Raw genomic sequence first — 27981 nt, forward strand, 5'->3', positions numbered from 1 at the left:
GAGGAGAGGCGATGAAAGAGCCGACTCGTAATCTGCTTTCAAATCTGCCACAGAGGGAGACCCACACACCCAAAAAAGAAAGGGGGAAAAAAAGGTAAAGGGGGAGTTCACAAAATAAAATCAGCACAGTTCTTCTCCAAAGGACTCAGCTGTTTATCTCCAAAGAAACAGAGCCAGATGACAGCTGAGGGGAAAAGATGCTCAATGCTGCTTCAGACACACACATAGATCACTCAGATGAGAGCTCGGATTACGGCGTGTAGACGATGAAGTCACAATAAAACAAACATTATTATTCCAGACAATCGTCAGATCAAGAAAGCAGATATTAGCAGGACAAATATCCTGTTCTTCAGACAGATGTATCAGAAATATTTGATTGCATAGACATTATTACGACTGTTCTATTCAACGCAATATAAAGTGCTTTAGCTACTGTAACAAGGTAGTCATTCTAAAAGAGGAGTGCTGTTTTCAGCATGAAATTCCAACCAAGAACGTCAGGAAAATGCAGCGAAAATAATCAATAATCTTCTACGAATGATGGAAATTCCTCGTCGGGCTGCAGGGAGTGAGACCTCGCTACGGAGCGGCTCAGTTAATCATTAAAAAAAGTCCAATTAGAGATGGAACGCTGAGGGGAGGGGGGCATAAATCAGACCGCATCCCCCCCCTCAAGGGTTCCAACGCAAACTAAAGCAATAAATCTGAATATTAATAATGACAATTTCTCCTTCATTTGTAGCCGAGCAAAGCGCCACAGCTGTCAATCGGCATTACGCTGGGAAATTAATAGATTTATGGCGCCTTCCATTGGGGTGCTGCATGCGATATTCTGCAATGAAAAATGAGTGCAGATATGGGCCCCATCTGTGTCCAGTGCATGCAAAGTAATTGAAATGTGTGTCACTTTGTGTTACATATGATGTGAAAATACAAACTGAAAAAGGTTGAAGTTCATTAGCGGTCACTTTTACCCCACAAAAAAAAGCTATTTGAGTGGAATAAGAGGGTCGGAAAAAACGGAGTTTGAAAGAAGTTCACATCATAAGAGGCGCACAGAAAGAAGAAGAGCGATTGAGGTGAATTATGGGACATGTAGGATCGCTCATTTTTGAAGGATTGCGCCTAGTGGGAGCTAAAAACCTTGACATCTCTGATTCTGATGCCTTAAATTTGACATTTATTTATGTAACAAGTCTCTCACATGTTGCACAACTTTATAAAAGTGCAATTCTTGATTTCAGTAGGAGCCCTTTAATCCCGAAATTCAGTGTGTCTATTGTTAAAGCTACTATGAAAAGGTTGCAAAACAAGCTGCAAACTAAACACTGATATATTTCCATCTTTCAGTGGCTCATTCACACATCTAGTCGAAATGTGGAACATAAGTAGTGGTCAATTTTACCCCACAAGAAAAGTCATTTGAGTGGCGTTAAAAGGTCGGATTATTGAGTTTGAAAGAAGTTCACATCATAAGGTTGAAGATCATTAGTGGTCAATTTTACCCCACAACAAAAAGCCATTTGAGTGCCGTTAAAAGGTCGGATTATTGAGTTTGAAAGAAGTTCACATCATAAGAGGCGCACAGAAAGAAGAAAAACAATTGAGGTGAATTATGGGAAATGTAGAATCGCTCATTTTTGAAGGATTGCGCCTAGGAGGAGCTAAAAACCTTGATATCTCTGATTCTGATGCTTTAAATTTGATATTTTTTTATGTAACAAGTCTCTCACATGTTGCACAACTGTATGAAAGTGCAATTCTTGATTTCAGTAGGAGCCCTTTAATCCCGAAATTCAGTGTCTATTGTGAAAGCTTTTATTTTGGAAGAAAACTAATTTTAAGCTACTATGAGAGAGCAGAAAAACAAGCTGCGAACTGAACACTGATATATATTATATTAGTGGTCAATTTTACCCCACAAAAAAGCCATTTATACACATATAAACACATATATGAGCATGCCAACTGTCTATAAAAGTAAAGGGATTCTGTATGAGTATATTGCAGCTGAAATACATAACATATAACATGAAGAAAATAAAGGCAGCAAAGGAGGAAAGCACTTAAGCGACCCTTGCCTTTGTTGCCATCCCTCGACCCTTAATAGTCTACTTCTGCACAGAGGCACGCTCTTCTGCACAAACCCAATATACCCTCACATGCACACACACACACACACACACATGCATGCACAAACGTGAGCGTGCACCCACACATAAGCGCTCCCAGTGGAGAAGAGTGGTTGCTATGCGACACAGAGCGAGTCGCTGAGTCCACTCGTTTGTTGAGGGTAAAACCATTTTTCTTAAGTAGATTTATAGCCGTCTTGTATTTCAGTTGAGCCCTTCCTGGTTAAGAAATTGTGCTGTACTTACATCCTGCACTTGTGTACTACAAGGAGAAGCTTTTACAGAAGACGTAGATGCTTGTGTGTCCATCACTGCTTTAGAGCAGCTGCATAAACACTCCCATCTCATTCATTCTGCCATTATTAGCCATCCAGCTCTCTACAATCCTTCCTCCCACTCCTCTATATGCCATTCTTTGACCCGACCCCTCTTTATCCCCACATCCATCCTTTCATCCATTGACCCCACCATCCATCCATCCATTTCATTTTCCTGTTTCCAACCCCTCCCTCTCTCCCATCATCTATCCGTTCAATCCATCCACATTATCCGTCAAACCCTCACCCGGCTGCTCATGCATCCATCCATCCATCTGTTCATCCGCTCCTCCCTCCGCTAAAGCGCTCTCCGTCCATACATCTCCCCCGCTCTAACCCACCTTCATGCACCATTAAGAAATCCATATGTCATCGCTCCTCACTCCCACCATCGGTCTCTAAAACCCCTCCAACCTCGTCCTCCCATCTATCCGTGCGTACCTCTTGGTAACGGGCCAGCCCCCCGTTGACGGCGGCGTCGATGACCCCGTTGAGGCACATGGTGAGGGGGTTGATGTTCTGCATCTGCCGGCTCTGACACTGCGTGATCAACGTGCGGAGCTGCAAGTTCTTGTTCTCGATCACCTCGATGGCGTTCTCCAGCGGGCTCACCTCCACCTGGGGAAGGGGGAAGATGGAGAGAGTTGTTAAGGGGCCATTTCTTCTGTAGCACTTTAGGGAGCTTTTAAAAGTCTGAAAGCTAGAAGGTCAAGTTAAAAGAAGGTCGGAATATTGTGTTTGAAAGAAGTTCACGTCTTAAGAGGTGCACAGAAAGAAGAAAAACTATTGAGATGAATTATGCGACATGTAAGATCGCTCATTTTCGGAGGTTTGTGCCTATTAGGAGCTAAAAACCCTGATATCTCTGATTCTGATGCCTTAAATTGGACACTTTTTTTTAAATAAGTCTCTCACAGGCTGCACGACTTTCTGAAAGTGCAATACGAAGTTTCAGTAGGAGCCCTTTAATCCCAAAATTTATTATAAACACTTTTATTTTGGAAGAAAACTAATTTTAAGCTACAATAAGAAAGCAGAGAAACAAGCCGCAAACTAAACACTGATTTATTTTCATCTTTCAGCGGCTTATTTACACATCTAGTAGAAATGTGGAACATTAGATTTGATTTAGAGTCTAAAATCCAGTGAATGAGGCAAATATATACGATTATAGCAGCTTTAAGCGTACGGCATGCACGGTATTGTTCCAAATGTACAAATAATTAGCATATGATGACTTTTGCAAACACTCACTGATGCATAAAAAGTGTTCCTCCCTCCGTTCTGCATTTCTTTCTCACACAAAAGCTTAATCCTCTCCCTAATAGAGCTTTTGCCAGTTCTGTATTTTATATGCCATTTCACTGCATAACCATAGTAGAATAACACTGGGTTTTAAAATCCACAATTTCACACCACGCTCGGCAGCTATGTCGCTGAAGAATATGCGCTTAGACCAAAAGAGACAGACAATGTGTTGTGTTTTGCATATGCTGGACAAAGCAGCATTTGAATTCCTCCCACTCCTTAGAGATCTGAATGAGGAGAGCAAAGACTGGAAGATTTGGAGGGATTTAAGTGTAGCAATGGACTTATAACAAACATGACAGTGATTTCAGGCTTAAAACACAGAATACTTACCGAGTAAAATTGCCCAATTTATTCTAAAAATTTGACATGCTGGTAATCAAAGCAATTTGATTGTTAGCGGGACTTCTACTTATCTAATAAAGGAGACAAAATGTATCCAATAGCCTCTAACCCGTGACCTCGGCCATTATTGTTGTTCAAAGTAATTACCCCAGATCGATACTTTAAATTGCAACCTGCAAAATAAAAGCATATTACAGTGTCCCTTGTGAGGGAGGAGTTCATGGTTATTTCATCAGTCACTCACCAGCTCTCTCTTATCCACTTCAAACCAGCGGGAGATGCCCGGGAGACTCTGCACCAAAGTCAGGGTTGTCCTCTCCACCCACAGGCTCTGCATGAACACACGTCAAGTCAAGAGTATTAGCTGATTGCTAAACACACTTTAAAAAAATCCATAAATACTTATGCCGGATGCACGCATGCACTTTATCTCTGGCAGATGGCACACAATTTAATTAGCGCTACATAGTTTGGGGAGGAAAAAACATGTTGAGTACACCTACTGCCAAACACACACTTGTAGGTGTAGGTCAGGTGTCATTTCTCATCTCTTCTATCATCATTCATGTTCCACCACTTACCCTGTCAGCCAGCGCACTTGTCAATATGCCAACATCCCACAAGGTCATTCTGACAGCGTGTAAACTATAGAAACTCTGCAGGCTATTAACATAATAGATTCACATTATAAGAGGTGCAAAGAAAGAAGAAAATCTATTTCGGTGAATCATGGGAAATGTAGGATCGCTCATTTTTGGAGGATTGCAACTACTAGGAGATAAAGACCTTGATATCTCCGATTCTGACGCCTTAAATTTGACACACATTTATGTAGTAAGTCTCTCACAGGCTGCACGACTTTATGAAGGTGCAATGCGAAGTTTCATTAGGAGCACTTTAATTCCTAAATCAATAGAGTCACAGCATTGTAAAGCACCTACAGCCACATTAACAGCAGAGAGCAGTTAATCCAAACTAAACTGTAAGTCTCCATGCTGCTGCACCAAAGCAGTAAGCTAAATGCTAACATGTCCATTCTAAAAAAAATCCTGCCATTAGACTTTTGATCCCCATATGAACATGCTTTTGAACCGGGCATGTGAGGATCAAGGTTTGGATACAGTTCATCTTCATCTATTTGAAGCTTAGTTCAGATCCCAGTATCTTGCTCAAGGACACTCCAGCAGAGCAGATGAGTGCTGACACGGGCTATCGATCCAGGGTCCTCAGGTTGAAGCAGGGTCTTCCGACTCACTGCTAGCCTTTATTGATTTCCTGCTTTTTAAGGCAAAGAAAAACCAACCTGAACACCTCTTTGGGAAGAAAAAAGGCATGTATTACAGTTTAAGAGCAGGAAGTTGAAAGGAAGATCTGACAGAAACCAAAGTTTGACCTTTCTGCAAGCTATTTTTTTTCCCCCCGCTAGATCGGAACTTTTGCTTTCCATCCTACTTTATTATAACAGATCGCACCACATCCTGAATGCTGCATTCTCTTGTCACCATGCAAAGTTTCTCATCCATATTACTCCCACTTGAGATCCCAGAGATCCCCAGCCCAGATGGAAATGTGATATCATGATTAAATTTGTCCAAATAGCTTTGATGGAGCCGAGATGAAATGACTGCACGGAGTGTGTGTATATGTATGTCTTATAGTGAATATTTATGAGCCTAATATCAGGGCCTGTTTGGTGTGTGTATGTGTTTAGAGTGCGTGCAGTGTGTGTATAATTAGTGATACAGAGGTCATGATGAATAAAAGATGCGCTACACACAGTCTTATACCTGGATGCAGAGAAAAAATTACGCTGTTTCACACAAAAAATGCTAATGATCATACATGTATAACCTTAAATTCTGTGTGTTTTTGCATGCATATTTCATGCTACATGACATTCTGCAGCTACTTGACAAATTCCTTTAGTAGGAAGGGGATAAAATTGCATTATACAGGGAAATTCTGCATTAAAACGCCGTAAAAGTGTATGTGTGTGTGTCTTGATCATTTTCATCTCACTTTCCAGAGAGTTTCTGTTTCTTTCCGCGTACCTTGAACTCATTCTCCTTGTCTTTGGTGCCCTTGTGAAAGGGCCGGTCGTATCTGAACCTCCAGATGTGATTGAACTTGTAGAAGCTTTTGATGTTGTCAGGCACTCCGTCTCTCTGCAGCACGTCCTGACTCTCCGGGATGGGCGTTACGGCGTAGATCTGCAGGTCTGGAGGCAGCGGAAGTTAAGGGAAAAGCGCAGGAGAGCGGAGACAAGAGAAGGCACTAGAACAGAGAGGGGATGTATTCAATGACTTGAAAGAACATGGGAAAATCAGAGATGTGCTGACGAGGTAGACGAGGAAACACAAAGGCAGGTGTTTACAGGATGATAATGTGTGTGTTTTTAAGGTTTAGTCAAGCCACAGATCTATTTACATACACAAAGAAACAACACACTGCCAAGGATATACTAAAAAGGACCAAAACAATACTTGTCCCAACCACAGATGCCTCATAATACTACACACAAGCTAAAAAATGGTTGCAAAAGCAGCAATTTCTGTATTTATGTTCGACAGAGTACAGTGTGTTGCCAGCTAGTTTGCCCTTTTTGCCTTTTCGTGCTTCTTACAACCGCCGACGTGTCCACAAACACCACACTTTCATTCTTCTACACAATCAATGCGCTCAAACCACAAAAGAAGAAGACAAAAACAGAGGAACTTAACAAAACAAAAAAAAAAAGGCAAAAGAAAAAAAGAGTCTTTCACGAGAAAAGAAACAACACAAGACTTGTCATTGTGAGCAGCGGAGGAGGAGAGAGGAGCGGGAAGTGATTCAGTGTTTCTCTCCTTCATCGCGAGTTAGAGCGGCTGCTGTACATGCATTCATATGCATGCGGTGTTTGCAAGAAGGATATACAGATAGGTGAGCACTGTGACAGATAGTCCATTCATTAGCGTTATGAGGGAATAACGCAGCAGTGTGCTAATTTATTCATGCATGTCAGCAGGGGAAGGCGATATATCTCATGCATGCTTAAAAACACATAGAATAGAACTACTTGCCTCATGTCATTATGTCACAAAGTCTTTTGTTTTCCATCCCTCTCTACACTAGTGTGAATATTTAAAAATGTGTCAGTATCGTGCAGCACTCCCTGCTGCTTGTAAAGCTTGTTTGTATACCTAAAGCAACCAAGATGAGTGTCAACATTTCATCATTACAGAGCATCTCTCATCTGGATTTTAGAAGCAGGGACTGTTTTAGTCGGTAAATCAATCAAAACTGTAAAAAAAAAAAAATCACTCTTTGATTTGTGTTCCAGCATATCTTTGCACATTGCTTGTTTGATTGTGCGTTCTGTTTACTCCAGGTAATATGCAATATAGTAAAGTGGGTGTGCATTCCTGAAAATGTGCCTTTGATAATGACAAGAAAGAGATGAGGCGAGAGAAGGATGGAGGCATGGTGTATGAAAGCGTGCGCCTCATTATAGGCAATTTTGTGTATGGATGCATAGAGCATGGCATGTGTGGAAGCCTGTACATATATGTACAAATATATATATATATATATAGTGTGTTGTTGTTTTCCAGTGTGAGTGATTCCTGCATGTGCCTCTTTCTCCATCCAAAGGATACACTGAGCCTCGGCCTGGTATATGGTCTGGTCAGGCTGGTTGACGTGCTGCATGGCGATGGCGTGGGGGAACTCGTTCAGCATCCGCTGCTGGAAAGCCTCCAGCCTCTCGTAGTCGTGGCCGCGGCACACAAACTCCTTATTCTGCAGGGGAGACAAAAGCGGTGGGGTTAGTTTGACATCTAGTGGTCGCACGCTGCAACTGCAGCCTCGTCTGCAAACTTCCACCAAGGACGGGCGCCTGTTACATCATTAAATGGCACTGAATAAGAGTTGCTGAATGTCACCTCACAATGGAGGAGTCTTATGTAAGGAAAGTTAATTCTTCCTGCAGGTCTGAGGTTATTCTGCTCAGCTTAATATTCATGACACAGAGGGAGGATGGAGATTTCTTTACCCGTAAGAAGAAAGGGAACTTTTTTCCGTAGAAACCCACTCGGAAGAACTCAGGCTCTAGTCTTTGCTGGTCCATGATCTTGTCATAGAGAGAAGCTTCCATCATCTGGCAAAGGAAAATAGATACATTTGAATACAAACCAATATAGTCTAACTTTATTTGTTCATATCCGAGTTATCCTGGTAAGAGTAACACTTAAACTGACAGAGTCTTTGAAAAATGTGTCTAACTCACCCTCATCTTGCTCAGGTTCCTGTAGTCGTAGTAAGACTCATATTGGTCAGCCAGCTCTCTGCACAGGATGATGCCATTCTCCCAACACTGAGGACATAAAACGCACACATTTATCATCCTCATGCAAAATGCTGAGAGGAAAAAAAAAAATCAAATAAGCTAAATCCTGCTCATTTATTTTAGAGAAATAAATGAGCAGAAAGCTTAATCAATCAAGCTGATTAAATGCTCTGCAGCAGCGCCGCTGCTAAACCGCCTCCTCTCCCCACTGGGTGGCACTGGTGAGTCAAGCACATCCAGAAGCTCCTCACGCAGGTACACGCAGCACCCAGCCATCTTGCTAATTAAATGAAAAGCTTTCCTTTCCTGCTGCCTTCAAATCCCCGCGCGGCAGCTCTGGCAGATGGCAAAGCTCATGAATGTGAAGGAAAATTGGACTATGAGTAACGAGCGGAGCAGTTTTAATGATTCCGTAGAGCTATCTTATTTCTTCGGGGATGCTGAAGTTTTTTGTTTTTTTTGAGTGAGTGAGTGTGTAATTTTTTGGAGGGTTTCCATAACGCCACTTTTCCCTGAAAGTGCAGAACGAGGGCAGAGGCAGTTAGGATAAAAGAGGAGGAATCAGTGGAAAGGAAAGCGCTTCCTGACTAAATAAAGCAAAGCATGGAAACAACTTTAACTTTAAATTAATTCTGATCAGCTAATGTCACTGTTCATTCTCTGCCAACGCCTTAAAGTGACGCAGGCCACTTGTCAATCTCGCTGCCATCATCTCCCTCGTTATTTCTTACATGATTAGTGCGGGTGATTACAAGCCACCAGCGATTCATCTGATTAAACCGAGGAGGAGTTGATGCCTCAAGCCGCTGTCACCGCTCACAACAGGTAGATATTAAAAGACCGACAAGCAGTGGCATGCTTAAAGCTCTGCTCAACCCTTATTAAGGGACGTCATTTAATGTGAGTGAAGACAATAACAGGGATTTCCACGTATTATCGGCTTGTATTTATTACCTTTAAATAAGGAATTAGAAGCACAGCTTTCTAACTTGTGTGACATTTTAGATTATGCACGAGAAGCTGACATGCTGCTGTGTTTTAGCGCTGCAAAAAGTTCTCTGAATAGCCCTGGAACATGTTCAAGTACAAGTGATGCATTCGCTGGCGTTAAGCCGTGTTAAGGAGCCATTAGTCCAGCTGGTTTTGAAGCTCATATGAGAAGTGTTACTCGGAGCTGGCATCACTGAAAACAGATTTTATGTGATTACTTTTCCCCCATAGAAAATCAAGGAGGCAGAAAGCTTAACTTTTAGTCACAATGTTTCTTTTAAGCTTTTTGATACTGTTACATGCTGTAGTGCCGGAGTTTGTTATGGGGGTTTCTCTCTCTCTTGTGTGCTCTCCAAGTGATTGAGCCCATGCGTGTCAACTTAATCATCAAGGCCAGAGAATTAAAGGAGGAGAGAGGAGGAAGCCAGGTGCCAGTGGCTGAATGTGTGTCTGACGTGCTTACTCTTTGTTTGGAAGGAGGGTGTCTTTTTGTCAACTTTAGAGTGTATTTAATGTGGTTTTAGTTTGGTTAAAACATGATAGATTGATCTGCTTCTTCCTTAAATTATGTTACTTTTATGTTATTGTTACCTCACTTATCTACAAGCCAATCCCATGGAACAGATACCAACACCTCATAAAGCTGCATGTTTATTTTCCTTGGCAATATACCTGTTAAAAGGTATCAAAGCAGACTGCTACGACTGATCTAAAGAGATGGATTTATGTTTGATAGTCAGTAAAGTTATGCTAAAATAGAGGAGAGAAAAACATGTGGAAAATGTAGGTTTCCGAGCTCACCTTCCCCCTGTCGAAGTTCTGTACGATAGTGAGATGCAGATACTCTTTTCTCTGCCACTCGCTCTGCATGGGGTAGTTGAGGAACTCCCTGAGCGGCCTGTCTGACCATTCCAGTAACTCATCATACAGCAGCAGGGTGTACGACGCCTCTGCGGAACACAGGCAGGAGAAAACACATGCATTAAAGCTACAGCGGGGAAAATGAGAGACTCAGTGTGTCAGGAGCATCTTTGCAAACATGACTCTTCATGCAACAGCAGGGTGTAAACAAGTATGCACTCTTGTTACACAATATAACCCACAATCCCAGACCCACACTTTCTTAACGTGTCATTCCTTTAGGCGCACCTGTGTAATTTTGTGCTTTCAAGTGCAGGTCGTACAGTTTGTGAATGTAGCGGATGTACATCTCCTCTTTGTTCAGCTCCGTTTTGTAGAAGTTCTGGCAGGAGAAAGAGGCAGGGAGAGAAATTATACAATTATACAGACAGTTGGAGATGCAAATGAAGACATATTTAAAAAGTGACAGATCGTTCTCTGAGAGAGGTGAAACAATCTATTTCAGCTGCTGATTAGAGGTGACTTCTGATCCATCTGCCTACACAACCAGGTGCCCTTACAGATGGCTGCTGTTACATAAGAAACCCTCGTAGGCAGAAGGGCAGAAAATTGAAACGAGAGGAAAAAATAAAACAGATTTGTTGGTTCTCAATGTGTCTGAATGTGTCTAAAAATCTTTTGCGGGAATTAATATTATCAGACAACTAATCAAAGAGGCTTATTAGGTAGCCTACAAAACACACAATCATTAAAAATTACTAATATTATGTTTAGTACCCTTAATAAAAAGGAATTAACTAGTATGCAAACATGAATCATTCTTTATCAGCTCAAGGATGAAAACTTCACTGGACTTTTAATAAAAGCAGAAGATAAAAATTATTTATGCTACATCAGCTTAAGATTAAATACTTTAAGAAGGTAAGGATTACTTAAGAGACCTAAGGCATTATTAAAAATTTAAATATTATAGGAAAAGTTTGTTATTTTGTGGAAATTAAAACTTCTCTCTTGTTTGCCAAGAGTAAAGAGTCCTATCTGTGTGTTAAATATTAAACTACAGCCAAATGTAGGCTAAGTTTAGATGAGCTTAGATGCAGGGAAACAGCTAGCCTAGCGCTCGCCGACTAGGACTAGGTTAGGGGGGAAAATGTGGTTTATGGGCAGTTATGTTCTTCAGAATTCTACTATATACAGCATGCTAATTAAAGAGCTTTAGAGGTGCAATTACTTGGACGTTTTTTACCTATGAACAGAACTATGCTAACTTCTTTGTTTTGTTTGTGCTCGCTAGCTTAGCAAGGAAGCAAATCAGCTCATTACCCAAAACATCAAACCTTTAGCCGACAACATAATGCATTAGCAGACTAAATTAAAGAGGGGGTTATTTTGCTGTTTCACATTGTAAGACATAGATATAATGTTACAATTGTGGATGTCAAGACTGAACATGGGTAAAGTTTCAAATCTGTAGGTCAGTCAATCCCCAGCTCAGTCTGCTGGCTGCTGTGAACGCCAGGTTTCACACATTTTTTTCTACACCCTGCACTTTGTGACGTCACAACTTCTGAGAGCAGGGGGGTTTCTTAAAGGGGCAGAGCTGACTGAGTCATTTCAGGCAGAGGCTGTATGAGGGCCTGCACAGAGCACCAGTGTAAGAAAAACTTTGAGTTTTTTTAACTGTAAATGCTAAGCTAGTCCACAGGTATCACAGAGTGAAATATGAATATTGAAATTAGCATAATACCCCCTTTAATATATTATAAAAAGGAATGTACAAGTGTGCAATTATTTGTTTTCTACATTTCAGTTGCCCTAAAAAAATGTATGAGCACTCATAAGATTAAAGAGCTTGTGTAATGTCTAATGTAGCTAATGCTACTCACCAGTAAACTGACAGTACATCCAATCTTCTTTCCATCCACCTCTCCCAGCTTCATACAGTCCCTGTGATAGAAATATCATAAGACTAAGTAGCTACAAAAAAAGGACTTACAGGCACAGTTCATTTTAATACAGCATGTATGCATTTTTCTCAGATTGTGTATGAGTTCACTCTCACCTGTAGTCCAGCAATCTCTCCATTAAGCGAGTGACAGTAGCAATCAGAGAGATGCCACTCTCCCTCCAGGTCTCTCTCTCAATCTTCTTCAGCAGGCTGGAGGACGAGATGGAGAGATGTAAAGATCAAAGGAGACAAGAGGCAAAAAAAGAGCAAATGGGAAAGGAAGGGTGGCGGGGGAGGGAAAAAGGAAGAAGAAATTACTGCAAAAGAAAAGGAGTTGAAGCAAAGAGGAAATCAATGCCAGTCACACCAGTGTCACCTATGCTTGCTGGCCTGCCTGCCTGCGAGAGTTAACACAATAAAATCCCCTAAGAAATATCACAAAAGCTGACCTAAATAGATTTTTAGAATTGATTGGTTATCTCATCTGGGCCGGGAAAGAAGACAAACACATCAGAGCCAAATACTGAGAAGAATAGCTTTTGCCCTTTGCCGCCGTTCCCCCTCACACAGACGACACAGAGAGAACAAAGAGGAAGAGCGTCTTACCTAGGGTACGGACCAAACAGAGGAATTCTACTCCAGGCGGGAAGCATAGGCGGAATAAATTAATATTAATACGATTAATATCAGCACACACTCACACGGGTTAGTTTGGGGATTAGTAGGAGGAAAATAAATTAAGAAACAAAATCAAAACAATCAATTAATTAGGCAAGAAAAGATAAAAGTGGGCTAAAGTAAACAAACATAAATTTCTGGCTCAATTACTTATTGCCATTTAATATTCATGATTCTTAATGCATTATTATATTATAATGCACATTATAAATATATATAGTAGTAATTATTAAGGCATTATTATATTACAATGCACATTATACATAAATAGTAGTAATTATTTATGCATTATTATATTATAATGCACATTATAAATATATATAGTAGTAATTATTAAGGCATTATTATATTACAAAGCACATTATACATATATAGTAGTAATTATTTATGCATTATTACATTATAATGCACATTATAAATATAAATAGTAGTAATTATTAATGCATTATTATATTATAATGCACATTATAAATATATAGTAGTAATTATTAATGCATTATTATATTATAATGCACATTATACATATATAAAGTAGTCATTTTTAATGCATTATTTTATCATATTGCACATTATGGATATATAGTAGTTATTATGAATGCATTATTATATTATATTGCACATTATACATGTATAGTTGTAATAATATGCAGTGATATATGCTGTTTTCTTTAATGTTTCACATATAAAAATGGGAAGGAGAATGATCGACTATGAAACACAAAAGGGACAGTTATAGAAAATATAGATTGATAAAATACTTTGATTCACATCTATGTGATTGTAAAGGAGACATACAGTGTGTACGTGAATCAGAAAATGACTTATTTAATGCATAATGTCTTTGGAAGCTAAGTAGTCCAAATATAGTTGGTCCTTATGAAGGGGGACGTAAAAACAGGCACATAAGAAGCAGGGATATACACACAAATACACACGCATACAGAGTTAGTACATACGCTAAGCATGCAAGAAACACAAGGACAGAGTGGACAAGGAGTGGCCATAGAGGAGGTGTGAGTGACGATGAAGGTGATTGGATACCGACCACTTACCTCTCATTATTATTATATCAATGAACTCATTATAAACGATAACACATACACTTCCTATTCCTTTACACTATTAACAAATAAGTAAATTTTGAACTTTGATTAAGGACAAATTAGCAGCATGTTATTAAGACATTAACATTTAGGTAAAGTAATGTTCTTTGTGCGCAACAGCTGTATCTGTGTTCTTTGATTTTCAGGGTTAAAAGCTCTTATTCAAAAGCAGAATACTCAGACACTAAAGCAGATATTTACTGAGAAAACAACCTGCGAGTTGCTTTTACCTGATGAAACCGTGTGTGGGCTGCTTTATTTTCATCATTAAGACTCAAACACTAGCGTTTTTGTCTGTGAGGAGAAGTGTCCTGGCATCCTGAAGTAGCCTCTTTGTTCAGGTGTTTTGTTAGTCTATTTGATTGGGCCAAGTGACATAACAAACTAGACTCCTTACCTCATCTGTTTTTCCTTTAAAATCCAAGGTAATTAGAGCTTAAGTAAGTTTTCACCCATCCCTATACTTTCAGTTTCTATTGCCGTCACTGTCTCTGACTCACATGCTGTTGAAGAGCTCCCTGTACGTCTCGTCTCCTTTGCCCTCAGACATCAGGCTGTCCAGCTTGTCGATCAGCTTGGCCTCCACCTGCGGGGAAGAAAGGATTTAAATCTCAAAGAGGCCGACAGTTCAAGCAGTATGGATACAATGAGCGGGAGGAAGAGCAGCATGGGTGGTGCTTGAGATAAATCACTCCACAACATGTCAGAGTCATCATGTGTCAAAATAAAGCAACAGCCACTGACATGTTCTAATATCTATGAACTTTTTGTATAACTTCCTTTATCTTAATTCCTAAAAATGTGATGCTAAAACTCGATATGAAATTTGGGTTTCAGGTGTGAATCTATTTTGTACCTGTTTGAAATTGCCACTGCGTCTCTGCTCCCAGTCCATCATGTCGTGGAAGATGGGGATCATGACATTCCTCAGATCTGGCTGGGGCACCAGCGTCACCTCCAGGAACGGACCAATCATAGCTGGGATGAAGTTCAACTTGTGCTCCCCTGGAGGAAGAGATGGAGGTCAAAGTAGAGGTTAGGCTTTCACTTTAGCCCCGGACACAGGAGATTGTTTCTGTCACAGGCAGTTCTGCCAACTCCTGAGAGCAGTCTCAACTACAAAACAGGTGCTCTGATTATTTAGTTGCACTGCTCTCTAAGCTAATTGACACATTATTTTAATAATGTATGAAAATAAAAATAAAGTGACTTCTAAGTGTTTTGAATTGTGCGGAAACACACTTGAATGAACTTCAAAACACTAGAAGTTGAGATAAAAACACAAAAATGGTCAATCACAGACTGATCAAAGAACAAATGCATCCACACAAAGCAGAATGAGGCATCCAGCTGGTTGCCATGGTGACAAATAGCATAGTGGGAAGTGTAGAGAGTTCCCATCAGGTCAAGTACAAAAAATACTAAACAATTTATACTTCATTACTTTCAGTGATGTAAGTGGGTCACATGTGACTGCACCTCTGCCTGGTTCAGTCTACTGTTGTTTTTGCTCCCTGTCTCTTCAACTGCAGACCTATAGGCAGGGTAATCAGCAGTATGGGACACACCTGGGCTCGGTGTGCAAATTTCTACTGATCTGCATCCTACTAGGGTTGTCAACATTTTTAACAGGGCCTATCTGGATACAAAAGTTTTAAATTGATACAATCTCCATTATTTATACATTCGATAGAACTAAAGGTACCGAAGCTTTAAAAGACAACAAATCTACAGTCAGGTTTTCAACACAAAGCTGCCGCGAGCAAAAGAGAGAAGGCATGTGTGGTCGAGCGACACAGACAGGAAGTGAAGAGAGGGAGCAGCGTTAATGTAAATAAAGCAGCAAAACGGAGAAGTAAGACCAGGGGTGGGAAAACCTGTTCCTGGAGGGTCACCTTCCTGCATGTTTTAGGTTTCTCCGCACTCTAACACACCTGATTCTAATGTTTCGCTCGTTACCAATCCCCTGAGACGCTTCAGTTGGTCGATAACGAGCAGATCATTCAAATCAGGTGTGCGGATTCTGATTGTTTCACAGCGGTTACCCTCTAATCAACAAAGGTGTGCACGTCTCATAAAGATGCAAAAGTTTTGTTAGTTTTGATTACGTTTTGTTGTAAATAAATTCATTTCTTAATCAGTTCACCCACTTGTCTTCCATCTTTGTCGCATCTAAGAACCGGATCGTCCAGCTGTTTTCTCTTCTGCGTAAGTGTTCCTGATAAGTTTGAGTAGTGCTTTTCCCCACTGTTTCCCCTTTGTGGGCCCTTGTGTAATCAATAGAGATTTGTCTCTGATGTGTCTGTACCACATGTCCAGAGTTTGTGGTAGGTTGGACATTACTGAAAGCACTACAGGGAGACACTTTAAAATGGGTATAACCTGTTAGTAAGGAGGCCTAAAGGTTGATGGTATTGCGTTTTGTGATTTGGAAAAAATGTTTTTTTTGTGTGTAGACCACACCTGCATTAAAAGAGAATTAATGCACACAGATAAAAGATGTTTACAGACATTGTGTTCTCGGCCTTTTAGAGAAACCTACTGCTGAGTTAAAAGACACACAGCTGCCTTTACAGCACTTTATCTGCACGGAGGGCATGCTCGTTAGGTTCATTGGTGACTCTAAATTGCCCACAGGTGTGAATGTGAGTGTGAAAGGTTGTCTGTCTCTATGTATCAGCTCTGTGATTGACAGGCGATCAGTCCAGGGTGTACCTCGCCTCTCCATATTACAGCTGGGATAGGTTCCAGCCCCCCTGTGACCCTGAACAGGGTAAGCAGTATAGATAATGGATGGAACCATGTCTTACCTAAATTCTGCCACATGCTGAAGATCTCACAGCCCATCATCACCCTCATGTCTCCATATCTGAACAAGAAAATGCCAGGGTTAGAAATGAGTGCAAGCTGGAGGCATAAATAGAGAGAAGCTGCTCAGAACAGAATGTTCAGTACTTCCCTATGTTGCCTACAGTATACGTGTGTGTGTGGTGTAACAGCAGCAGGATAGAACGGCTTGTTGAGTGAGCACACTCATCATTTGAGATCATTCTAACATGCAGCGAAGAATAATAAATGTCTACACATTCATTTTCAAACAAAAAGAAACCTACTTCTCCAGGATCTTCTTCCTCTTGGACGGAGAGAAGGACTCCAGCTGAAGACAGGGCTGGTTGATGAATATTACAGACAGATAGAAGTACGAGTCCCACACCTGTAAAATGACAGGTGAAAAGAAAAAACATACTGTAAGCAGTGTGCAAAAACTTTACCTTAAAGAAGTAGGACAAATGATATAACAGTCCCTCAATGTTTTGCAGACTTTTTCTGAAATTGGCGCAGCCTAAAATGCCTGATTTCACAGCAGACTTTGAAAAAGTTGCAATGCAAGTTGCAATGAAGGAGCTGTTTGCCCTCTGACATCATTTCCAGTCAAATTCCCTGTCATGATGCCAAATAAAATGTGAAAAAAAGAGTGTCTATTCAATGCTATCCATATGCGCAAAGAAGAATCGACACACCATTGATTGCATTTAAGCTGTCCCACTAGATATTTGTGGTGCTACGCTTGTAAAAAACGGTGATTTCTATCTCACTGTACAAACACTGACTCACATTTGTAACAGTATCATCAAGTATTAATATCATGGATTCACTGTAGAGAGTCTCCATAAAGACTCAGTTTGAGGCCAGATCAGTACTCTTATGAAAGAGAGATCATCACGTCGGACTCTCGTTAGAACAGCTGTCTCGTGCATGCAGCGTTCTGGAGATATTAAAGGCACAGACACGATACTCTCCGATGTTTATATGTTAAATGCGCTGAATCACAACTTCCTGGAGGGACTGATATAACAATTCTAATAATGTTTAATCTGTATGTATGTATTCCTACTATTTTGTACAGATGGGTACATACAGTTGCTAATTAAGGTTAACAATTGTTAATTTACTTCATTAAAAACCTAGAGCATCCTCTAAACATTATTTTCTAAGTGCATTCAATATTGAAATATGAACTTGGTTATGTAGATCAACAGTGTTGTAGCACAGGAAAACGTAAACCCTCACTCTAATTGAATTAATTATTGTTGTAATGTTGTGTTTTCTTGCTTTCAGCTAATTAAAAAAATCTGCCTTAATCTTCTTTGTGTCTCTGGAAAAGCTTTTACTTTGAAAAGTGTGATGCACAAACCCAGATTAAAGACTTTTATTGTTAATGAATGCCTGCCTGTGAGTTTGTGGATGCATTAATGCTGCAGAATTTCAGAAGTGATACTCTTTATAGCATCATAGCCTTGTTAGATCTACACACACACACATACACACACACGCTGAACAACTCCTGTACCTTGTAGTCAAACTTGTCATTGAGGAAGTTTTTCCTCAGAGCGTCAGAAAGGTAGAGGACGGTTGTGATGATGACACTAAAAGAACAAGGTAAAGAGAGGAAGAGGTGAGTTGTGTTGCCTTGGAGGAAAACACATCACCATGAACAATTCAGATGATATTCAGTCGAGTTATAATGCTGAGGCGAAGTGAAGACACATTTGCAATTACATTCTATGTTACTGAAGTGTCACTCTCATCCACATTCTGGTACTTTTCCACTACGAAAGCATCGCCCTTCATTACAAAGCACATGTAAGCGTTTCTTTGACCTTTACGTAGAAGGACGTCTTTGCACTGCATTTAATAGTGTCCTCCAAAGTGACAGTGCATTAGCATTGCATTCAATGGGAGCACTAAATCAAAAAACACCTTAATCTAGATCTACTGATGCAAGTTAATGACCTTTTAAAAGAGACTGTAAAGACCGTTCTGGGAGAAAGACAAAGCTCTTATTACACTCTCAGAAGATGAAAGCTCTCTGATTTAACAAACTGTCTAACTGATGTTTCAGATTAATGTCAGAGGTGACCTAGAGAGCCTTTGTTGCACATCATTCCCCTAACTGTATCTCCACTTTTCTGTCTTTTTATGTTTAATTTTTCTCTTTTTTTGCTGTGTCTTTGTGTGGCCTTACTTGTTGGTGACCAACCGCATGACCGTCCAGTCTTTGGGGAACATTTCTGGTCGGATTAGGATCCTGAAAACTGTGAAGATCTGAAGAAGGAAGTCCTGAAACACACAGAAACACACATTTTCAACAAGTTCTTTTTATATCACTAAACTAGGGACCTACTCACATGATAAAAATGAAACCGGTTAATTTATTGTACTATTAAATTTGGATTTGAGAGACATATTGATTGAAATCATGTAATGAATCGAGGGGAGTCAGTTCATGACGCTCTCCATGGTGCTGAAACCTTCCTCAATCTGTTCAAGGTACTTGCAATGAAAGTACTAGATATAAACCACAAAAGCTGTCCTTCTCAAATAAACGACCTCAAGCTAACAAGAGCCTTTTACCTGCCTACTCTTCCCGACAACCAGCGAGTTGATATTTCCCACTGGAATGAACTCATGGCCTTATTAACTTTCTCTGTCTCTCTGCCGCTCTTCATTATGCCTCCTACCACTGCTGACCTTGCAGAACACGTTTGTAAATGTGTGAATAAAGAGGACACTGATTCTTGCACGTACAGCAAATAAACATGCTCTGAAAGAAATGTCTGCGAGCGCAGTGAGTCACTTTGAAAGCTGAAAGTTTGTGAGAACTTTTTAGGAAGAGGCTGAGACAGAAACAGAGACAGAGCGAGGACTCGAAACGGGAAAAACAAATGTTGAACAGACAAACATTAATTTGAATGTCATATCCAAACAAACAACACATGTATTGTAATCCCTCTCTACTTCTCGACCAAATATTTATATAGAAATACACACACAGGCCGAGAATTGACAAAATATAAAGCAATGTGGCAAGGAAAGGATAAATATACATATACAAGGATTGATGGATCAATGTGAGTTTAGATCTGTACCTGCATTGGAATTGGCTTGTAGGGTTTTCAATATAAAACAATATGTCAAGTTATAGCACTCCTAATCTCTATTGTGTTCTGGTTTCCGTTTGTAGTACGTTTGTAGTCTGAGTAGTACTGACCAATCACATATCAGCAGGCTGTGGCGTATGCAGGAAAATCCATGTGGAGAGCAAAAGCAGGCGGAACGTAACGGTAAATTGAATGGACTGTACTTATGTAGCGCCTTTCTAGTCTTCCGACCACACAAAGCGCTTTTACACTACATGTCACATTCACCCTTTTTTTTAAATCCGCATCATGATGCTGTTATTTCGGCAACCTTAAGATCCGTTAATTGCGAGTAAATCACAAGAAAATCGTTTTTTTCCCTGGGTTCATACCGCTAAAGTTAGCCAGAGTGCAGCCTCTGTGTAACTTACTACTTAGAGTGGAACTGAGATTCAACAGAAACAGATTCTCTGGGGATGTACTGAACCAAGAAATGTATATTTTGCAGACTGGAGGGTTGAATTTCACTTCACTTTTGATCTTAACATATTATCGCTTCCCAAGTTACAGTCCTAAGTTGGACTGTAAAGAATGCAGCGCATGAAGAGGAAGTCTTGTGTGGAAGTCGTCACTAAATGCTGGCTATGCCTGCGGATACAGAGGAGTGGGCCTTCATTCCCAGATGCGTGTATTGTCATCAGATGATGGGTTCCCGGATTTAAGCACCTGTAGGCTCTCTAATAATCAATTTACACTCAGTAAACTACGCTAAAGTAGAAAATTAAATTAAAACTTCCCTTTAAATTCAGTAGCAATAAATCTGTGGCTGTAGCTCATGTTCAATCAATGACAAAGAGACGTTGCATTGTAAGGAACTTGGCATTATGCAGGGCAGGTTTGAGGGAAATATAATCCATCATCACATTGAGACTTTTACTTTGACACATTCAGGGATGGAGAGCAAAAGAAGCATTGCCACAGACGGATACGGAGAGAGACAGAGATGGATGTGGCGGTCTCACCCTCAGGTTGTCTTTGCTGCTGAACGCCTGCAGCAGCTGCTGGTAGTGTCTGTCGCTCATCTGTCGCAGGAGGGCCAACAAACACGCCACAAACTCGCCCTGAGAGGATAAACCAAACAAGAAAGAGAAAAAAGTTTGCGTGAATCATGATGTTGTTGTCGAGGAAAACACTGAACAATGGCGAACCTAGAGTACGCCCTTTATTAACCTCTAATGACGATGGGTAAGAATTGTAGCAGCATTAGCAGAGCTCTATTACACACAGAGCAACCCTCCATCCCACCTTCTGTCTCCATCATGACACTTGAAGATGATGATCTCATTATTATCCACCTCACCGTTTCCCTTTAGTGCCAGGCAGCATCATAAATCTTAATTATTGCCCTTAATGTTAATAATGTTAGTGGAATTATCGTCGCCATGGCAGAAACCCAATTTAAAATCTATAATTACTCTTGCACATTTTGTTAAGTCCCAAAACAATTTGTATTAGAAATCACACACACACACACGTTCAAACACACGTACAGTGACATCCTGGAACTGTAGTCTCATGGTGGGTCCGGCAGGCTGGGGCCGGTTGCTAATTTCCAGGATGGTCCGCAGTAAGACTCCCAGAAGGCTCTCGACAATTAGCTCCACCTCTTCTGAGACCACCGGCTCCTGCACGAAGGATGAAACACTCATGAATTACAGGTGACAGCACTTAACATTCGCTTTATTAACATATACAAGAAAAGAAGGAGCTACTTTTGTCAGGGTCATCCCTAAGTTACATGAATATTCCCTTTCAGTCTTCTTGACCAATTAGCATTCTACTTGTGTTTTTTTCTGCGGGTACAACCTTGAATCATGATCGACATCGGACGTCATTCTGCCTCAGAGCCAAAGTTTTCACTCTTTCCCCTTAAAATCTCACTTTCATCGTGTTTTTAATGAGTCTTGAACCAGAGAGTAAGAGAGACAAGAAGTTTCAAGGCTAAAAGCTACATTTTGAAACTCTTAATTCACAGGGAAGGAGGAGAATGGAAAAGAATGAAAGAAGGTGAAATACAAAGGAGAAAGAGATTAAAAGCAACTCAGAGAGAGCGGTGGATAAACTGATATGTGTGAGTGTGAGCGTGTGTCTGTGTGTGTGTGTGCATCTCCCAGTAGTCTCTATCCCTGACAAGACAGACAGGTCTTGGACAGAGCGATAATGAGAAGGCGCCTCAGACTGGCACATTGGCTGCCACTGCTGTCACTTCCCTTTACATGCAGTGCCAGTCTGTGTGTGTGTGTGTATTGTCTGTATGTGTGTCCTACTGGGCGCCTTTACCACTAGCTGCCCCTCTGGCACGAACAGTTCACGCCAGGCAGCCCAAGCTGTGACACACACACACACATAAATAAGACTAACACACACACGCACAGAGCTCCAAGTGACTGCCACCTCAACAATGCCCACTGCTTAAATGATGGGACTCATTACTGGACTGCATGGCTGCCAATGTCCTTGTTACCAAGACTAATTGACCGTATACACACAACAAAGCAATCTGCTATTGCAATGTATTGGCAAAGAAAATTGCCTTAAGACTAATTCCTTGAGCTTTCACTTTCTTTTAAGTTATTTGCCAGTTATTATGGTGGTAATTCCCTTGTACAGTCTTGTAGTATAGCGACAGCAATTCATTTTAACAGCACAGGATAATGCCTGTGTTTAAAGGCACGTCTTTTGTAATACAAGTAAATGTCTTTTACTTTGAAATCTCAGGCAAAATATCCTTTTTTAACTTGTTTTGATTTTGAGTTGAGTTTTTACAGCTAATAATTTAAAGGAATATCTGGCAGCTGGATAGCTTAGCTTAGCTTAGCCCAAAGACCTAAAACAGGGAGAAAAAGTAGCCTAAATCTGACAAAGGGTAACCAAAGATGATCTTAAGCTCACTGGAGTAACATCATTTTCATGTTATCTAGACTGTTCCATGTTTACAGAGTTGGTTGTTTAAAGATTACAATACCGTGCATTGACAATTAAGCACTATCTTCACTAAATTTGGGTTTACTTAACTTGATCTTTGGACATTGGTTGACATATTAGTTCTAGTTTTCATCTGCTTCATTGTTATTAAGTGTAGAGTTGTATATTTGGAAGATTTCAAGACTTTCAAAACCCAGCTTTTCGTTCATACTCTGGTTTTTGTACACAATAAACAAAGGGAAAATAAATGTTAAGTGCGTGTAGGAGGATTTTGTCAGAGAAACACTATCCGCTTGCTAACCCCTTTCAGTCCTTGTTTTCAGTCCTCGTGCTAAGCTAAGCATCTGGCTCTTGGCAGTAGCTACATATGAATCCTATCGACATGATAGTGTTCCCTGTCAGTCGATTCACTCAGTACCAGGGAACAGAAGTTATAGTCATAACATTTCTACCCTTTCAGTCGATTCACTCAGTACAACACATATACAGTAGTCTGGGATATCACGTCATACTATATGTGTTGATCCTCATTCCTCTCCTTCATGGAACAGAAGTTATAGTCGTAACATTTTGTTCCCTTTCAATCGATTCACTCGGTGCAACACATATAGTATGGCATCATATCACATACTATATGTATTGTACCTTGTTCCTCTCCTTCAGGGAACAGAAGTTATAGTCATAACATTTTGATTTCCATCAACCCTCAGCATTAAAGTAGGTCAGCATATGTCTCAAAATTCCTATACCAATAAGTAAGAGGTGGGATTGTGTAATAGCAACAAATTACCTCTTTAACACTCACCGCAGTGCCATTTTCCTCCTTCTTGATGAGGGAGAGCATGCTGGTGAGGATGCGGGCACACATGACCAGGTCTCTCTGCTCCTGCATGTGCGCCTGGAGGACACGGAGCACCACCGGCAACAGGATGCACCGTGACTCTGCAACACACACACACACACAGGTGTCATACATCAAAGACATAATGATATATGTAGAGTAAACACCGCAAACACCAACAGGGGAAACACACTTACTAATGTGGCTGTTCTTCCTTTGCTCCCATGAGTAATTTTTCAATATAATTAAATGTCTCCCACTATTTAAGCGTTTATGTAACTTTAATGTGGTTTGCAAGAGGGATGTGTTTATTGTTGCATCCAGCCTTTGGGAGCAATAATACATAAAACACTGACAGTAATTTGCTTTATTGTGCATCACTTTATTGGGGACTATTTCACTGACATTGAGTTAGTTGCACTTTAGGGTAACAATTAGCCTTAATGTGTTCTCAGTGACTGCCCTGCAGGAGCGCACATCCAACAGTATAATATGATTTAATATCCTGTTTGTACATGATGCCACAAACACACAGCACACTGATTATTGCCATATGACTCTACTTGCCAGATCTGTTTGTTTTCCTCTGTGCTGTTTATTTTTCATGTGTGTTCACAATCTCTATGCGAGGCGTTTTGCGTTCTTTGCTCACAGATTTTTCCATGCTGGGTTTTCAGCATGTTTACAAGCTGTAATTATGTATCCAAATCAAAGCGATACACAAACTGTGCATCTGTTTGTGTGAGTAAAGCTTTACCTGGGTTAATGTAAAGCTGGCTCTCCACCGTTTTGGCGATGCACTGCAGTTTGACGGCCTCCAGGGGGCAGTCAGCGTGGACGGTGGTGGGCAGGCTGCCCAGCGTCTCCCTGACGAAGCCGGCCACCTCCCGCACGGTGAATATCTTTAACAGCTCGCCGTACACCAATGGAAATGTCCGCAGGAACACCGCCTAGGAAGAACAAGGCAATACTAAATCATTTGAAGGTTAAATCGAACAGACACTGAATCTATTATCTTATCTTTTAACAGCTTTAAGCATTTAAGTTGCAAATTAGACTGAGCAGAGCATTTTAAAACCTGGACCTGCATGTTTTATACATTTTTTGTTCAATACTTTCAATACATTTTCCTATAAATCTCACAAGGGGCCTCTGTTTTAATGGCTGGCTGGAGGTGCTATAAATTTGAATAAGCAAACCTTGAACTACCAAATGATTTTCAATACCTCAAGAGCTTTGGATAAAAGTTAATGATTCAAGATTCTGGCAACAGTTACACTATCCACATTTTGTATTAATATGTGTTATGCAGAAAACTGTGGTGTTATGAATCTCTGACTTGGACTGGAGTTAACTCTGGTCATCAGGGATTATTTAGACTGAATAATGAACTACTCCAGAGGGATTGCTGTCTGTCGCTTGCTACGCGTCACTCACGGCAAGTTCTGGCAGTCTCGCTGCACAATTGAAAGATGATGATCACAAAAATGTCTCTTTTTTTCCCCTGTTTACCTTCATTTTTCTCGGAAAGCCCGGCAGAGGGTAGAAGCCTATTTTCAGCCTCAGTTTTGTTTAGCTGGGTTTACTCCATTCAGGTGTAGAAAAAGGTTCAGTAGTACTGCTAATTTGGGGTAATACAGAAAGTTTCTGCTCCGATGTACGATGAAGCGATGTACATCTGAAAGTTTATGCAAGATCCAGAGTCTCGCTAGCGACTATAAGGGCCCTGTTGTGATTGGAGTACCAGGTGCCTTTCATTGACAGAGCATAGTGGGCGTAGGGAGTGTAGACCTGGATGAGGGAGTTCAGGTAGGCAGGAGCCGTTTTTGTAAACGAGCAAGAGGGTTTTGAATTTGATGCGATTGGCGACTGGGAGCCAGTGGAGGGATATGAACAGAGGAGTGACATGCTGTTTTTGGGTTGATTGAAGACCAGTCGCGCTGCTGCGTTCTGGATTGTCTGCAGAGGTTTGAATGTGCATGCAGTAAGGCCTGCCAGTAAGGAGTAGCAGTAGTAAATGTGTTATATGTTGAGAGCCTGTACCATCAGTTGTGTTGCATGCTCTGACAGGTAGTGTCTGATCTTCCTAATGTTGTACAGAGCAAATCCACCAAGCATGCCAGGCCACCTGAACCTTAAAGGTTAGCTGGTCGACAATTATGACGCCCAGGTTCCAGACACACTTTGTGGGCAAGATTTCAGCTTGTCCCAGCTGGATATTGATCTGTGGTTGCATAAAGGGAATGGCTGGGATGACAAGGAGTAGTCTTGGATAGGTTGAGCTGAAGATGCTGTTCTTCCATCCATTTAGAGATATCGGCAAGGCATGATGAGATCCATGCACAGGCTGTAGTGTCCTCTGGTGGGAACGACAGGAAGAGCTGGGTATCGTCCGCATAGCAATGGTATGAGAAACCATGGGAGCGAATGATTGCACCAAGTGAGGTGGTGTATATAGAGAAGAGAAGGGGACCGAGCAGTGAGCCTTGAGGCACCCCTGTGGGTAAGCTGTCAGTTTAGACACTTCTCCCTACCAAGATACTCTAAAAAACTGAAAGAAATTACTTAGATTATTGTTTTGAATGACAGTATATTCATTATTTGAGCTTATTTTTGTAAATCATTTCCAACTTCCTCAATCAAAGATGAAATCTTCATTTATCATGACAACTCTAACTTTCATTGCTCTGATTTCTCTGCATGACATATCTGGGTTAATATAGAGCTTTTTGGGAGAAAAGTTAATAAAACCATGTGTCAATTGTTTGGAGGAACCTCTTGTTCCCGACACAACTTTCCCTCAGGAAAATTCCAACTGTGCAAAAATCCTCATTGACATTTACTTCATGAATAAAACAATAATCAGGGAGCATTCCAGCCAGATACCATCTAAAGTAATGACGGAACAATGTCACTCTATGTATTCAGATCTGGACATATCAGGTATTATGTTACAGGTTACAGGTGTTAAATTATGCGTACATGTCATGCTGTTTTTGCCAGAAAGTTAGCCCACATGCCGCAGATTAGCTCGGATTAGCATTAGCCCGGCGTGCATCTCTCCACAGCTATTGTTGTGTTGAGAATACAGATTAGTCCGGCTCAGAAGTCAGCAGAGGAATGAAGTGGAGCTTTTCAGATGGCATGAAGAGGGCACGGCTGGAATAGCTAATGTTGTGCTCGTTCTGGTGGTGTCAGAACGAGGTGGAATCATTACAAAGTGAGTGAAAGTGAGAGGAGGGTTTAAAAGAAGACTGCTGGTTTTTACAACTCATCCTCTTTGTGTCGGTCCTTTGTGTAACAGAGCTGTAAAAAGACCTGATGCTGCAACTGAAAAGATGATGGAACAAAACTATGCTCGGATTTAAAACAAAGTGAAAAACAAGGGAATAAAAGGAAGAAATTAGTGACTCACTTGGGGGGAATTAACACACACATACACATTTATACACAGGTTTTGTCTGACTTGTGCGCTGAGAGGGAGCTGGGATTTAATCGATTAAGACTACAAGACTCTAATGGACTTAAGAGAAGCGACTGGATAAATGAGACAAATGAGAGTACACTGAAAAGACAATAAGGAAGAGAGGGAGAGCATGAGACAAAAGCTACACAGGGCGTGTAGAGGCAAAAATGTGGGTTCTTTACACGCACTTCTACAAAAATAAACACACAAACCACACAAGCAGCTGTTTCTGGCGTGTGATTAGGATTATCTTCAGCGTCTTTAGCTTATTTGTTTTGGTCTTGTTTGAAAACAGTGGAGGCGGCTTCCCCGCTGTGCAGACCTCCCAGCGGAACAGGAAAAGCTGCCACAGTAATTCCTATTCCGCCTCAAGACCCTCCGGCAGCATGAAATTCAATTACAGGCAATTTCTCACCTATCACAGCTGCATTAAGAGGAGTCCTCCAGATAGAAAACATAAAGTGGTGCACAGATTTAGACTGTAGAGACACACACTCACACACCTGTGTTTGTGCGACCGGGCTGGTGCCTTTGTTTTCCTGCGAGAGGAAGAAGCGGATGGACATGAAGAGCTCGTGGATGCACACTCGGAACTCCTCCTCGTTCTGGCCTCCCGTTGCCAATGAGAAGAGGCGACGGGACTGGATGATGTACTTGAAGATGTACTCGGTGGCCTGGGGGGACAGAAAGAGGAATCATCTCTCATCGTCTGTTTGGTGATGAAAAAGCCCTGGGAGTTTGACTTCCCTTCCACAGAAA

General features: G+C 40.9%; 1 protein-coding gene across 3 annotated transcripts in view; it reads right to left on the reverse strand.

Annotated features, from left to right (window-relative positions):
- Positions 1-27981, reverse strand: part of dock4b (dedicator of cytokinesis 4b) — a 141068-nt gene that overhangs the window by 21032 nt on the left and 92055 nt on the right. For all 3 annotated transcript variants that reach the window (XM_069670841.1, XM_069670843.1, XM_069670842.1), the window contains exons 22-43: positions 27726-27896; positions 24514-24706; positions 23706-23857; positions 21481-21615; positions 20953-21051; positions 19036-19130; positions 18361-18436; positions 17123-17223; positions 16820-16878; positions 14866-15014; positions 14510-14595; positions 12835-12861; positions 12343-12438; positions 12167-12227; positions 10569-10662; positions 10221-10369; positions 8370-8456; positions 8136-8240; positions 7741-7882; positions 6157-6323; positions 4350-4436; positions 2894-3070 (exon numbers count right to left, since the gene is read on the reverse strand). In XM_069670841.1, the coding sequence (XP_069526942.1) occupies positions 2894-3070; positions 4350-4436; positions 6157-6323; positions 7741-7882; positions 8136-8240; positions 8370-8456; positions 10221-10369; positions 10569-10662; positions 12167-12227; positions 12343-12438; positions 12835-12861; positions 14510-14595; positions 14866-15014; positions 16820-16878; positions 17123-17223; positions 18361-18436; positions 19036-19130; positions 20953-21051; positions 21481-21615; positions 23706-23857; positions 24514-24706; positions 27726-27896 (2508 nt within the window). The remainder of the gene's footprint in view (positions 1-2893; positions 3071-4349; positions 4437-6156; positions 6324-7740; positions 7883-8135; positions 8241-8369; positions 8457-10220; positions 10370-10568; positions 10663-12166; positions 12228-12342; positions 12439-12834; positions 12862-14509; positions 14596-14865; positions 15015-16819; positions 16879-17122; positions 17224-18360; positions 18437-19035; positions 19131-20952; positions 21052-21480; positions 21616-23705; positions 23858-24513; positions 24707-27725; positions 27897-27981) is intronic.

This window comes from Semicossyphus pulcher, unplaced genomic scaffold (assembly GCF_022749685.1).
Source record: "Semicossyphus pulcher isolate SPU_LCO1_2020_fin unplaced genomic scaffold, fSemPul1.0.p SCAF_20, whole genome shotgun sequence".
NCBI classification, from domain to species: domain Eukaryota; kingdom Metazoa; phylum Chordata; class Actinopteri; order Labriformes; family Labridae; genus Semicossyphus; species Semicossyphus pulcher.